The sequence below is a fragment of the Ahaetulla prasina genome, chromosome 3 (genome assembly GCF_028640845.1).
Source record: "Ahaetulla prasina isolate Xishuangbanna chromosome 3, ASM2864084v1, whole genome shotgun sequence".
Lineage (NCBI taxonomy): Eukaryota > Metazoa > Chordata > Lepidosauria > Squamata > Colubridae > Ahaetulla > Ahaetulla prasina.
In genome coordinates this window covers 111,206,686-111,222,430 of record NC_080541.1, presented here as the reverse complement: position 1 = coordinate 111,222,430, position 15,745 = coordinate 111,206,686, and the positions used below count along the sequence as shown (strand labels likewise).

General features: G+C 35.9%; 1 protein-coding gene across 1 annotated transcript in view; it reads right to left on the bottom strand.

Moving 5' to 3' along the window:
• Positions 1-6,643: 6,643 nt before the first annotated feature.
• The window catches only part of LOC131194996 (cadherin-23-like), a 240,846-nt gene continuing 231,744 nt past the window's right edge, over positions 6,644-15,745 (bottom strand). Inside the window, exons 6-7 of the mRNA XM_058176620.1 lie at positions 14,944-15,032; positions 6,644-9,406 (exon numbers count right to left, since the gene is read on the bottom strand). Of these exons, the coding sequence (XP_058032603.1) occupies positions 9,153-9,406; positions 14,944-15,032 (343 nt within the window). The 3' untranslated portion in view covers positions 6,644-9,152. The remainder of the gene's footprint in view (positions 9,407-14,943; positions 15,033-15,745) is intronic.

Sequence of the window (15,745 nt, the reverse complement as noted above, 5' to 3'; positions counted from 1 at the left end):
CTTCAGCCTCCCTTCTTCTAGCTTCCAATGGGGGAAGACTTCCAACTTTTAATACCTCAACATAAAATTCTCTTGCTTTTCCAACCGTATTGAAACGATGTACTTTCCCTGCATAATATACTATTATACCAGTTGGAATATCCCATCTATATTCAATCTGATGCTTTTTAAGTTCATTCACCAGGAAGGCAAATTCCTTCCTAGCCCTTAACATTTTTGATGGAATTTCCTTTAATATCAAAATATCTTGACCAGCAATCTGAATCTTCTCCCCCTTATATGAAGCTTGCAAAATCTGATTTCTCACTGTTCTGTTTGTAAAATAAATAACAACATCCCTTGGCAACTTTTTTTGCCTTGCTATCCAAGAATTCACACGATATATTTTATCAATTTGATAAGCCTCTCTTGTAACGCCTCTAAATTCAATGTTCTAGTCTCTGCTGTATGAGCTGGAGAGGCACCAGCTGATGAAATTCCAGAGCCCTTTGTTACAGTAGACTTTAATTGTTTGGCTGCCATCTTCTATAAAATTATTTATTTATTTATTTCCAACTTAATATTCACTTTAAATCTTCTTAACCTCTAAGAAACACAGTCTTTTAAAGCAGTATTTAAAAATCTCCCCTATATTCTATCAGCAGGCAGCAAAGAGTTAAAGAGTAAAAGCAGCAAGTAACATGCAAATTACCAACTGCAGACGGCAAACGGTGAAAGTATCACTTTCGCTTTCCACTCGTTAACTTGTTAACAATTTGCCTCCATTTTTTTACTGTTTTCAAGCTTGTTACAAAGTATCGGGGAATCGGCTTGGCTACTTGCATAAAGTTCTCCCACTTTCGTTCTGTCCGGTATAATCCTTTATTGTCCAAAATAAATCTCGGCGTTTGGTCGTGGTGATTGGTTCCGCCAAAGCAGAAGAATCCTCGGATCTGGAGCACTTCGGGTTACTGGAGGGAACTTAACCCTTCAAACCCCTTTTTTCTCAGGGGCTTTAGGGAAATTCAACCTCTGCCCTCAGCTCACCACCTTCTCCTTCTCCCGAAGAGGGGGTTTTCCGAACTGCTGGACAGCAGATTTAAGCTGTCCTAGCGATTCCACATAATCCAGAGGTTGGTGATCGTAAAGATCACCGCCATCACCTACGGTGCCAAACCGGAAGTCAGATTTGCATTGCCTCTTGTTGGAAGAAACATCCATCTGGGTTCAGTTCCAAGTGGGGAAAACGACACTGGAAACATGGAGACTGCTTGGAAAGATGGTTTAATGGTGGTGTCGACGCATCAAGCATTTGGTGGGCTTCTCATGAAGGCTGCTAACGAATGACAGACTCATGGACTTCTCGGGGTGAGAGCCTGGAGAAAGTCTGGGATGAGAAGCCCAGAGCAAATTCCAGAGCCCCCTTTTATTGTGTATAGGTAAAAATGGGTGGTTACAAAAGGTAAGCAGGGGAGGTTACATATTAGCATATATTCAACATGTGAACACGTGACTGCAAGCACATCCACAAGCCTATGATTTTGGGAGAAAGCTCATGATTCTTGGGAGGAGTTTTACCATGAGGTGGCTCTTTGTTCTCTGCTTTTTGCCTACGTGGTACAGCTGCATAGCAATCTTACACAGGCTACAAGGACTCCCACACGTGTCTAAGGCGTTCTACAGTTACACTATTCATGCTACACGTAGCAAACAGAAATACATCTTGAAACATCCTGACTCTACATACTAATAAATCTCATATAATTGTGTGTAGGAGCAATTTCTTTGAAGCTCTGTGAAGTGAGCCTTATCAGAGAAGGAATGTTCTGTGGCTATCTCAAAGGTGTTGATACATTTACAGGCAAACATCTTTGCAACCTTGGCATCAAACAGATTTCTGCTTACATGATAAAAATTAGCCAGACTTACCTATGCTGATATTTTTGCACATAAGCAATTTCTCAAAACTTGCTCATGCTTATATTTGCACATAAGTAATTTCATAAACAATTTCATAAAGGGGTTCATATGGCATAATATTCCAACATGGTGGTCAGGATCACATGGCTTGAGTTCCTGAACAGAAAAAAAAAGCTGAGATGCTGAGCATGCCCTGGCTTTATGCTTTCTCTGAGCTTTGAACTTCGTGGGGCACCGGAAGAGTATCCTGATTGGTTGTCAGACTCTCAGGGGGTAGGGGTCTTAGCTAGCCTTGCTGGCTGATGTAATCTTCCCAGGTGCCATGTGGTGAGTTTCTGTTGCTAGATGGGTCCTATTGTGTTGCAGATGACAAAGGTGGGGAGAATGAGTTTCTGTCTTTGACCCATTGACAAAGGTGTGGGGGAGGCAGGAAGCTGCAGGGAGCTGCTTTGTCCTTAAAACATGTTTCTCCATTTCTCATCCAGGGAAATATATTCTGTCTTTTTAATATTTTCTAAAATATTTAATTCTTCTAGGAGGGAGGTGGGTGTTAACTTCCTACACCCTTTTGCCTGAAGAGCCAGCCATGACCCCTACATGACCTCATAGAAATCTGGCAACAGCCATTAAACTATTAAAGGATACATTCTTACATATGAACAGGCATCTCAATCACAAAGCCCCAAATAATGTATAAAAGCCCACTTATTCCAACCCCATTTTGTCAGCCACCCCAGAAAAATGCTGCTGTCACTGAAGTTTCTGGCATCCAAATAAACGGAGACATTCTCTCTTTGCAGCCAGCCTGTGTTTTATTTCCAGCGTCTTTCTCCCTGCTTGGAGCCAGACCTGATTTTTCTTCGAACATGGCACCAGTAAACAATCACAGATTCTGTGATTCAAATGACCATTCTGTGTGCCTTCTTACTGGTGCCACAAGTATTTTAATCGACATTCCAAATCGTTTCCTTTAAAGGCTCTCCAGTCCACCCACATCTTTACCCATGCCCACTCCCCCACTTCAGCTCCTCGCGGGGAACACAATCATTGTAACACCCAATAGGAAATCTTGTCATGAGCTGAGGAAGTGGTGAGGAGGGGGCTTTTTCCATTGCTTCGTTAATGACAAGTCTCTTTTAGCACACTGTTCTGCACATGTACAAAAGTGTCACAAGAAGGTGACAATGGCTTCCAATTGAGAGAAGGGACCTTCTTCTCATTTCCTCCCTCCCCGCTCCTCCTCCTCAAGCCTGAAAGATTGCAACTTGCTGGCATCTGAGGCAAAACGAAGGGACTGCATTCACAAAGCGTATCCGGTAAAGCAGTTGTAATCTGCATTTCCCACAGCGAGACTGTAGGGAAGCTACACGCACTGGAGGGGCGTGTTCTTCCTTGGATAGAGATCCGCCTCCTCCCTCCTTCTCGGTTATTTCCGAACAATGTTGTAAAACATCGGTATGCGCCAGAGGCTGCTGAAGCTTGAACCTGGGAGACGTGGGCGGGTTGGTGCTTTGTCCTCGCTTCTCTCCAAGTATATTTCATCTGCGGGAACAGAGTAGGGAGAAGGTTCCTAGGTATATCCGCGAACCATTTTAGTGCCCTTTGTGCCTTCTTTTTCCTTTATATGTTTTGTTAGGTCAGTTGGGAAGAACAATGGAGCGATACTGTGTGTTTTGGAAGGCAGAGAGGCTAATATAATACCTGGATTCTTGAGGTATGGAGGGATTTTCCGGGTGCCTTTATTGTGTTTACTGTACTGCAGTGTGTAATTGGGGTCTTTTTTTCATCTATGGGCTGCTGTGGCCCCTCGGAAGAGTTTTCCCTCCTAATTTCTTGGGACCAGAGATTAGTCTCCATTGCAGCCCTAATGCATTATTTGAATGTTTTGCATAAAACACTCTGCAAAGCAATATTTTCATTTTCTGATCATTAAAACAACATATATTTTTTACTTCTATGAACTTTTTGTGATTTAGAGATGAACCCTAATTTGTTTTATTTCACTAGTCCTACCTGCCTTTTAGTACAGTACTCCTGCACTTAGTCCTTTTTCTTTTAAAAAAAATATAGAATTGCAATCAATTTGACTATTAAAAAGGATATTAGGCATATTTTCATAGAATGCATAGGATTTTGCAAACATAAAAGATGTGTGAGAAGCTCCAAGCAGTATAAATCACTCATTCACTCCAAGGTAGAGTGTTTGTGGGGTGGCTTGTTTTTGGTTACTTACATGAGGCAGGGCATACTCCCTCCTTAAAAAGCTACCCCTGGATCCAGCCTAGAGAATTATAATCCAATCTCTAACTTCTTAGAAAAACTATAGGGCTTGAATTACAGAGGACTCTGGATAGTTTAAGGCATGAGCTTGGGATGGAGATCACCAAAGTTGTTTTTTTTCCCCAAAAGGCAATTGGACCTGGATGATTGAGAATCTACACAGATACGGGATGGAGACCCCACTGGTTACAGTATTAGATGACTTGTGAATCTTGACCTGCTAAATCTTTTGGTGCTCGTTTGCTACCATCTACCACAATAAAGGCTTTCAGTCAGGGTCTGGGATTGTGGGCACTGTTATGCAGTGTTTTCATTCCTTCCTGAACTAGCTAGTTATGACTAGTTACTAGTTATGACGTTTGCCAATTCAATGTGCAGTGCCCTAGAGTTTGTCCTCCTTTCCTACTTTATTTAACATCTATATGGAAACATTGGGAGAGGTCCTTGGCCAATACTTTTGGGATTAGATATCATCAATATAATTCCTAGTTTACCATCTCAAGCAGAACATCTCTGGAAATCTCAATCTGGTGCCTGGAATCGGTAAGAGATTTGATGAGTTAACAAAGGGCAATTAAAATCTCAGAAAAATGGTGTTGGTTCAGATATTTTCCTAGATTCAGTAAAAGCCCCCTCTCTGTAACAGTTTGCCCCACTCCTGATGTTAGATGTTTGTCTTGGTATTTTGCAAAATGGGGATTATCGTCCTTCTGAGATCATTCAGATGTGCCTGATAGTAGCAGCAGGTTTTTTTAAAATTAATTTTGCATTAAATATTTTTTAACTGTAATTATTGGTTTTAGGACCAGTTTAATAGTTCATTGTATTTCCTGCAAGCTTCCCAGAATTGTGAGAATGAATAGCAAACAATGGATGTATTAGAGAAACATAATATTTAAGAATATGACCCTTTTAGTATTTAATTTTTACTAACTCTTCGGCATCCAGAACAAATGGGACAGGGTCAAAAATAGCCTGTCATATCACATCCGAGTGCCCCAAACACTGCATTCTTTAGTCATGGAGGTCCACGGAGGACTGGGGCAGTCAGAGCCCAAAATTTCAATGGAAAGTACAAACTGTTGCTAACTAAATATGCATTTTGGAAAATGGGCTGGAATACCAATTTCTCAGCTAGTCACACTGATAAACAGGAAAAAAAGACCTGATTCAGCATATTCCAGCCTTTCAAGATTCACACTTGCCAGAGGACTAGTTACATTATTATCACCAGTAATACAACCTTGGATGAAATGCCATGAATCACAAAGATATTTAGTCCCATTATTGTTCAACTTTATTTTATTTATCTAATTTATTGGCTGCCCATCTTATCACAGGGTAACTGGGTGGCTTTTCACAATGTATTGGTAGAATATTTATATCAGAAACACTTCTACCCCATTCACCCTCACAATGGTAAGTTGACTAATAGCTATACTATTTTATGCCAATGCTGCTGCGAGGCTGCAGGTATTAACAAGGCTTAGAAGAGTTGTGAGATTATTGAACCATTTTTGTAAGGAACACTGATTTCAAAAAAATGAGTTAATTATGAGGCAGGGATGCTAATGTGGTTTCTGAAATTTTTTTTTAAATGACAGCTATTATTGGCACCTTAAATAGAGTATCTGCATCTTGTATCAGAGGATTCCTGGAGACTACAATAGGCTATCGTAATTCTCAAAGGATTCTCAATACAAAATTACAAATGAAATATAGTAAACTCTTACCCAGAACACAGCATGGACATTTATCCATTTTTTCAAATTTTAAACTAGCATTGTATCTTGACCAAAATACAAATTAAAAATTTTGTAGAACTTTCACACAATTTGAACTAAGTATCTTGTTATTAACAATGCTGGAGGGTAAATTCCAAAAAACTTGATGCAGCATAGGATTGTGAAGACACGCTCATGTTTTGCTTTATTTTAATTTACACCAAGAAATTGTTGATGAGGTACTCTTTTTAGCCCATTGCCTGGATAGACAGACTAATCTAATGTTCAGCTTCTTTTGGTGGATACAGATCCTAAAACAACTCTTGCCATTGCTAAATTTGTAACTGTGGGATTTCTGCATTGCCAAATGCAAATTAGACTAGGCACAATTACAGGCCTTTTTATTTTGCGTCATATATTTGTTCTATATTGTCTCGTCTGGGCCCCATAATAAAGATGCCTAATTTGACATTCATATGATAGTTGCCATTGTTTATCTGTCATTGCTTAATTTCTTTATCCATATCCAGGCTGTATGTCCAGAATCTTTTGCCCAAAGAATAGAATGTTAACTTATAGAACACATTTCTTTTTCTATTTCTAAATATAACATTTTTAGAAGAGTGGCATTATAAAAGTCTACACTCTCTTGTTTAAGTGTGCTTGCACCCACATATTTTTCCAGATTTTTAAAACTCAAACCCTGTTCACTAGAAACATGCCATACCAGTAACAGCACATCAGAAGAAAAGATTTTATTTTTCTCAAAGAAAAAAGCAATATAAATATTAGAGTATAAAACTTGCGTGTTAACACATCAATATCAGTTACATGGATATAAGAAGGATATAAGCATATATATAATATATAAGTATAACTCAATATTAGACACATTGGAGGGACAAGTAAGTGTGTTTCAATTCACATACAATTAAAAGCACAATAAACACACATGAAGATCCAAAATAATATAAAATACTGATGTTCACTACTCAATTACTGAGATTAAACAAATAAAAAACTCACATCACTACGCACTACTACACTATTTTCAGTTGTAGATGAAAAAATAAACAAGGTTAACTAAGATTCATCTACAGTACTTTGGGAAAGGTCACATGTTAACTACTCGATTACATAAGAAGCTTTAGGCACAACCCAGCAGAGGTGTACCTGCACAAACTGCATTGAGATAAATGGGAGCTGTGTGACAGGAGGACTATTGAGCTCTCATTTATTTAAATGTGGCTCATGCTACAGAACATCTCACTAGTTTGTTGTCTATTTCACTATGTAAACTGTTTCTAGTGCAGTCACCAAAGAAAAAGTTGATGGAGAAGTGTTTGGGATCACTATAAAACCCATATGTAGACAAAAACGTCTTGAAGACAAGTCCTACTTTCTAGACACAGGGAAAGCATCAAATAGTTCATAAAATGCTCTTAGCGGTGACAACAACATAGCCAATCAGTTTGGGAGGCAACTTCGGAAACTTGTCATAGACTGACCTGTTTTGACTATTTCAAGCAAGCTATTACAATGTAAAAAAGGTTCTTGGACTAGTGGTTCACCTTCCATGTTGGAAATATGCTCCTCTGATTCTTTATGGCTCCTTTGTTCCAATAAAGAAAATCATGAGATAGTACAGGAAACTACAATATATCTAGAAAGACAGCCAATGTTGCCAAGCAACATTACAATTTCGCACCTGACTCAGAATGCCATTACATTATCGAATGGGCCAGAGTTAGGAAACCTCACTTCTTGTCCATACTAGGCTATGAAATGATGCAGTTAAAAGAGTAAATTTAGCAATTTCAAAACATAGTAACGCAAATTGTATTTTTAATATTTTAAAGTCTATTCATATCCAAGAAGAGGTAGTGGTAAGGGCCTCAAATTGCTTGATTGCATCGATACAATGTCATTTATTTAATATTTATAAAAATTCAGGAATCAAGTGATTGGCTTTGCAATTTGTCCAGTTCTAATTCAAGTATACCTTAATTGGACCTGGTCCCTTAGCTGTCCCAAATCAGCCACTTTCTATTTAATATCAAATTGTGAAGACCAACAAACCAACTATTGGTTTTTGGCTATACTGCACAGAGAAATGAAATACACAAACTTCCCAATCTCTCTGAGGAAGGGCAATGCATCTTGTTTGTGAACCTTAACTCACAGACAGTGCTGATGTGGGCACTTGAGAGCATATTAACATGCTGTTCATGTCATGCAATAAATTTCCCAATTCAAACTTGAGTGTGAAGTCAGCTGTCCTGTAAATGTGAAGTGATTTGCATGCAGTTTGATGTGCAGAAAAATGTGAAGCATTCTATTTTTAATGTTCTACTTATAAGATCAGCAGAGCTCATCCAGTTAACAAAGACATCTCCCTCAGGAGTCAAGCAAAGATATGAGCAGTAGTTCACTATGCTCACAAGTGAATGACTTTTTTCTTCAACTTTTTCTACAAAACATTTAGTATATATATACTGTGATGAGATGTGTTGCCTCTTTAGAGATCACTGTATATCAACCATGAGTGGCAGTGTTCTCTGTCTTGCTTATATCTATGACATGTTCTGTGCATGAAAATTTTCCCATTGCAATGCACTCCTTGCTTCTCAGAAATTACAACATCAGTTTAATTTTTTTCTGGCCATCATTGGTTAAACTTGTAAAAAAGATAAATGTAGCTGAATCTCATTCTCTTATAATAATACAGGATACACATTTCTTTTAAAACAAAGCAGGAATTAAAGCACTCCCTATCAATATCATAACAAGGATTCCAGCTGAAATGATGTCTAACCCTCCCCCCAAGAACTTCTATCAAAATTTGGAAAAGTGAGAATTGTAAAAATGGAGGAACTTATATAAATAAAAAAACTCTGTTCAGAATAATTATTTACAATGAGCAGAGCCCATCCTAAATTTTGTTGGTGATGCAGATCTTTAGGAAAGAAAATGTTTCAAAGATCTGACACCCTTGCATATTACATTGTCCTCGAAAGAGTATACACTGTATTTGTTATTATTCAGATATTTTTCTTCATGAATAACAGCAGTACATCTACTCATAAACTTAGATGACAACAACAATGTACATTCACAATGTTCCATATTTTAAAAAAAGTTTAACCACAAATTCACATTCATCTTCCATCCTAGGATATGAACTGGGGGAGTGCTGGAAGAGTCTGCCCTTTAGATTTACGTGGAAGTGGCTGTGTTATCCTGTGAATCCTACTTCTTCTCTTTCTTTCCTGACTTCTTCTTATTTCCCCCTCCAGAGGCTGCTGGTTTTCCATCACGTTTGCCTGCGGAATTGGAGAGGGTAGCTGTGCTCCCAGGGATATACACATTCTGTCTATAATCAGGAACATGCTGAAGGGTGAACTGGGGGCCGTACCTGGTGCTGAGCCCCATGGTACCTGCTGTTGCTCCTCCTCCCAGAGTAGAATTTCCATCTGGGTTAGCCGCAGCAGCGGCAGCAGCTTCTGCAAGAGTATTAGGACAGGAAGAGAGGAAATAAATAGATTTTAAAGCAATACTTGAATAATGTCATATATATGCAGATTTGACTGAAAAGAAAATTTTCTCTTCCCTGCAATTCAAGAGGAATATGTTTGAGAAAAGGTTAGATTATATAAGCATATCTAAATAAATTTCTAATATCTTCTTGAAACATGAAGAACAATTGCCTGAATTCCCTGAAAAAAATCCTGTATTATTAGCTCCTCTGGTGAGAGAAGTAACATATATTGCCTCTCCAATAATGTATTCCAGTCTCTGGAGCTTCCAAAATATATATAGGGTTGGCATAATGTGCACATATAGACTTACTGTTTAAAAAGATTAAAACAAAATCAATCAACAAAATTGAAACAACAATAATAACAATAACACCCAGATCTAATATTATACCATGTTTTAAAACCTTATAATAATTTTGAACATCTTGAAAGACCTTTTCCTTCTCCCTTTATTCAAAACAAAAATTTAATTCAAGCACTGAGATTTTTTCCTTTAGTATTGTATAATTATTATTTTAGCTATCAACATTCACAAAGTATCACAATGCTGTATGTCTTAATAAGTTTGAAATACTATGGAATTCAGCTTGGCACAATTTATAAATCCTTAATCCACAATAATTAATGCTAGACTTTCAACCCCAAGTGCAGTAATAGGACAGACCATATGAAATAATGTTTTAGTTGCTGAAGTATATCTATAATATGTACCTAAATTCTCTCTGAGAAATCTGTTATACTTATGGTTGGTTGCACAGTCAGATAGAAAATATCAGACTGGATTTGGCTATCAAATTCTTCTCAAGGAGCTGGTATTGTTTGATGATGTTAAAGATATCATTGCAGGATGTAAACTGTTCCAAGTAAAGCTGCTTTTTGCAATAGACTGATAGTGATTTTGTCAATGCTGATGGTGTTGAAGTGATGTTCCAGAAATTTTGTAATTGCATCCAATTATCCAGACTTTTATCCAAACTTTTTTCTTTCTTATCTTATTATCATTATTTAAATTTATATGCTGCCTGATTTACTTCATTTTAAGAGCAAAATAAACTAATTTCATATTCTTTAAAATCCCTTCCACTGAAATATGAGAACAGAATATTTGATCACTGTACTTTTTATTATTCATGTTATAAATTCATTCAATATTTTGTTTCAGTTTATGGAATAGTTAACATACATACAGAGAACCAAATCATGAAACAAAGTTTATCAAAAAGCATAAAAACTTTTATATCCACCTTTTGTGCACAAAAGGCGAAAAGAACTAGAAGAGGAAATTAAAAGGAAGGAGCAGTTATTGGTAGGCAATCCAGGAGATAGTAAAACAAAAGAGTCAATAAATATATTAAGAGGTCAATTTAATATGTTAATGGCAGATCAGGTGGCAACTAATTTACAATATGTAAGACATAATTTGTTTAATAATTCTAATAAACCTGGAAGGTGGTTAGCATATTTATTAAGAAAGAAACAGAAACGACGTATAATTGATAAAATAGAATATAGAGGTAAGGAAGTATATCAGCAAAATTTGATTAAAAAAGCTTTTTTAGAATATTATACTAAGTTATATTCTAGAGATGTGATTAGTGATAAAGATATAGATAGATATTTACAGGACCACGGTATTTTAGAAATTACAGTAGATCAAAGGGAAGAGTTGAATCAATTAATTTCTTCAGAGGAAATAGTGTTTGCAATTAAGCAGCTTAAAGCGAATAAAGCACCAGGTACAGATGGCTTGACAACTACTTATTATAAAAATTTACAAAATGAGATGATTGTACCACTTAAGGAGTTATTTAACAGAATACAAAGGGAGAAGCTCCTCCTTCATGGAGGACAGCTTTTATTTCATTAATACCTAAAGAAGATCGAGATGGTGTTAAACCAGAGAATTATAGGCCAATATCGCTTTTAAATACTGATTATAAGATATTTGCTAAGATACTAGCGAATAGATTGATGCCACTGATGAATCAATTAATTCATAATGACCAATCAGGATTTATTAAGGGGAGACAGATGAGATATAATATGAGACAAATTGTAAATTTACTTGAATATTTGGAAGGAAACAGCCAGGTTTCAGCAGCATTCCTCTTTTTGGATGCCGAAAAGCTTTTGATAGATTGGATTGGCAGTTTTGTTTAAAGTAATAGAAAAATGCAATTTGGGGATTATTTTATTCAAGCAATTAAGGCTATATATCAAAAGCAAACAGCTCAAATAATAGTAAATGGTGGATTAACAGAATCTTTCAAGATTGAGAAAGGGACTAGACAAGGATGTCCCTTGTCACCATTATTATTCATTCTAACTTTGGAAATATTATTGAGTAAGATACGTGGTTTAGATCGAATAAAAGGAATTAGAATTAAAAATCAAGATTATAAATTAAGAGCGTTTGCAGATGATTTGGTTGTTTCTTTATCTCAACCAATACATTCAGCTGTATATTTGATGGAGACAATTGATCAGTATAGTAAGGTATCTGGGTTTAAAGTGAATCAACAGAAGACAAAATGATAATTAAAAATATGAATACACATCAGAGGAAGAATTAGAAAGAATAACTGGATATGAAGTAGTTAAAAGGTTAAATACTTAGGAGTATACATTACAGCATCGAATGTAAAATTATATAAAACAATTATGAGGTATTGTGGGGAAAAGTAATTAAAGAAATGGAGAAATGGAAGAAGTTACAATTATCATTGTTGGGAAGAGTGGCAGCTATAAAATGAATGTTTTGCCTAGATTTTTATTTTTGTTTCAAATGATTCCAATTTTGAAGAAAGATGCAAATTTACAAGAATGGCAAAAGGATTAATAAATTTGTATGGAAGGGTAAAAACCGAGGATAAAGTTAAAAATAATGCAAGACGTTAGGGAAAGAGGGGTTTAAAATGCCTAATTTGAAATTGTACTATGATGCAGTTGTTTTAACTTTAATTTCTGATTGGATTAATTTAACAGAGGAAAGGATTTTGAATATAGAAGGTTATGGTTTGTTATATGGATGGCATGCATATGTAATATATGACAAGAAAATTGATAAGACATTTAAGAATAATATGGTCAGAAGTGCGTTGTTGAGGATTTGGAAAAAATATCAATATAAGTTAGATGGAAAGATACCAATATGGACCATCCCCAGACATATGATAGAGAATATAAATATATTACAAAAAATGGGAGTTATCACTTACAAAGAGCTTTTGTCTATGGAAAAGGGGAATTACAGTTGAAATCTAGGAGAAATTGAGGATGAAGGAGGAAATTATACATGGTTCCAGTATGGACAATTGCAATCTAGATGGAAAATAGATCAGAAAATTGGTATAAGGCAAAGTGATGATAATCTGGTAAAACAAATAAAAGATCAAGGTCAACAGCATATAAAGAGATTATATAATGTATTGGTTGAGATTGATTCAGAAATGGAGTTGGTTAAAGATTGTATGGTAAAATGGGCACAAAATTTTCAACAACCTATAATGTTAGAAACATGGGAAAAATTTGGGTGAGGAATGTTAAATTCACGCAAGCACAAAATTTAAGAAAATTTTATAAAATGTTTTATAGATGGCATTTAGATCCTAAAAAACTGTCATGTATGTATCCAAATGTGAAAGCAAAATGTTGGAGATGTGATTGTGAGGATGCTACCTATTATCATATATGGTGGACTTGCAAAAAAGTTAAAGCCTTTTGGATTAAAAATATGGTGGATTATGCAGAACATTTTGAAAAAGAAGATCAAGTTTGTTCCACAGTTCTTTTATTAGGAATAATCTCAGATTGCACTGTTATAGAGACAAAACTGATTCTGAATTTAATAACTGCTGCAAGATTATTGATTGCACAATATTGGAAGAAAGAAGACTTACCTACAATTGGAGAATGGATTAGTAAAGTATCAAATTTAGCAGAAATGGCAAAAATTTCTGCCTACTTGAAAGACTGTACACAAGAAAAATATATATTGGAATGGAGGAAGTGGATTGATTATATTCAAAATAAGTATCAGATTAAAAAATATCAATTAGTTTTTGAGTGAAGTTAGGAATTATTATGTATTAGTTTAAGAAAGAAGGGAATTGATAGTGTGATGGTGTGAAATGGAATATGTTTTATGTTATATTTTAGATTATGTTTGTTAGTTACAATACCCTGTATTCTGTTCTGGGAAGTCTCGGGGGGGGGGGGGGAAGGAGGCGGGGAAGGGGAAGACTATAAATTGATTGGTTGCCATTGTACAGGAATAATGGTAGAATTAAACAAGTTGGAATGGTGTAATGTCGGGACTGCTCGGCAAACACTCCCGAAGGGAAAGGGTAAGGAAAGAGGAGTAAAGAAGGAAGAAAGTAGGTAGGTAGGTGGGTAGGGAGGAAAGAAGGAAGGGAGAAGAAAGGATAGGAGGAGGAGAAGAAGGAGATAGAGGGTTAGAAAGGATGGTAGTGAGAAGTGGGAAAGAGGAGGGGAAGTAGGAAAGCGAGGAGAAGGTGGTGGGGGAAGTTTAAGAAGGATGAGAAGGGAAGAAAGGATTAAAGGGGGGAGTGGCAGTCGAGCAGCTCTGACTGAGTATAATTTGAGTATAGGACTGATTGTTGGATAAGTGATTGTATTGTACACTGGTCAAATTGTGGGAATTATTATGGAAAAATAAAAAAATTTTGCAAAAAACAAAAAAACAAAAAACAAAAAAAAACTTTTATATCCAGAATTGGTAAGTATTCCAAGAATGTAAAATAAGGAAATAGTACACAATACAGGAATTAGCAAGTTCTGGTAGTCAGGTAGTTCTTGACTTACATCATTTAGTGTTACAATGGCATTGAAAAAAGTGACTTATGAATGTTTTTCACACTTACAACTACTGCAGAATCCCCATGGTTATGTGAGCAAAATTTAATGCTTGGCCAACTGAGTCATATTTAGGATAGTTGCTGTGTCCCAGGGTCATGTGATCACTTTTTGTGACCTTCTGACAAGCCAAGTCAATGGGGAAACCATATTCACTTAACAACCATGTTACTAATTTAATAACTGTACTGATTTTGCTTAATAACTGTGGCAAGAAAGGTTGTAAAATGGGGCAAAACTCACTTACCAAATGTCTTACTTTGCAGTAGAAATTTTGGGCTCCATATTGGTCATACGTCAAGGACTACCCGTACCAATTTATAACTTCTAAGCCTTAGATTTCAATATGCATACTAATATCTATTTTACAGTGCAATTAAAACACAAAAAGACTTCTCAGACTTACATATGGTTCCAAACCATCCAATCTCATTCTATGACTATATTTAATATAATATTTTTTATAATATACAGTGACCATTGACTAGTTTTACTTAAGAGACACTTAAGCTTTCTTGTCATCAAACACAAATCTTTTGCAGTACATTTTATACTAATTTTAAAGGGTTGTCAGGAGGGATAAGAATGCAGTACTAAAATAGGCTAGATTATTTGTGGAAACTGACCATTTGCTGATGCTAAAATCATAGCCTGAAGCATTTCAGTATCAAATTGATTGTTTGGCCAAGTTCCATTTTCATCTCCATTCTGAGATCTAAGAAGAAACAAAGCAAATCAAATATATGAAAAGTACAATAGAAGCAAAATGAAAGAAATGTACATTTTTATTGATTGATTTTAGGTATATACTGCCTTGATTTCTTCACATAATTTGTATCAAAGCTTATTCTTAGTATGTATACAAAGACCACCACCCCAATAAGTAAACTAACTTTTCTGATATTAATATTACTTCGATAAACAAATTCACCAATATCCATCTTCTACATTATGAACTTTGTGAAATGAGCAGTGGTATTATGTCTGTTCAGATTCAAAGTTCCAATCTGATTTCCTTTTATGTCGTTTCATCATACTTTAAGTGGCTATATCCTGGCAGCCATGCCAATTTGTTTTTTAAAACCACTGGTGCATGATTGCATAAAGAAATGCAATAGGGTGAGTGGAAGAACAGATTCAGAAAGTGACAGGCCCATCCATAAGTCTAACCTTTCCAATGTGACCCCTTCTTACTGAAGAGATGGTGGCCTATATTACCCTTTTATTCTTGCAATTGTCAAGCTAGTTATTCCCCATCTTGTACTTGTATTTGTGCATTTCATTTCTTTTTCTAACTGAAGAAATTTAAATTTCATTCTATTATTTTCAGCTTATTTTTCTAAACTATCAAGATTCCTATAAAATTTGTTCAGTATTCTGGAGCAGTAGCTATCCCACCCTGCACATTTGTAAGAATTCCCTCATTTC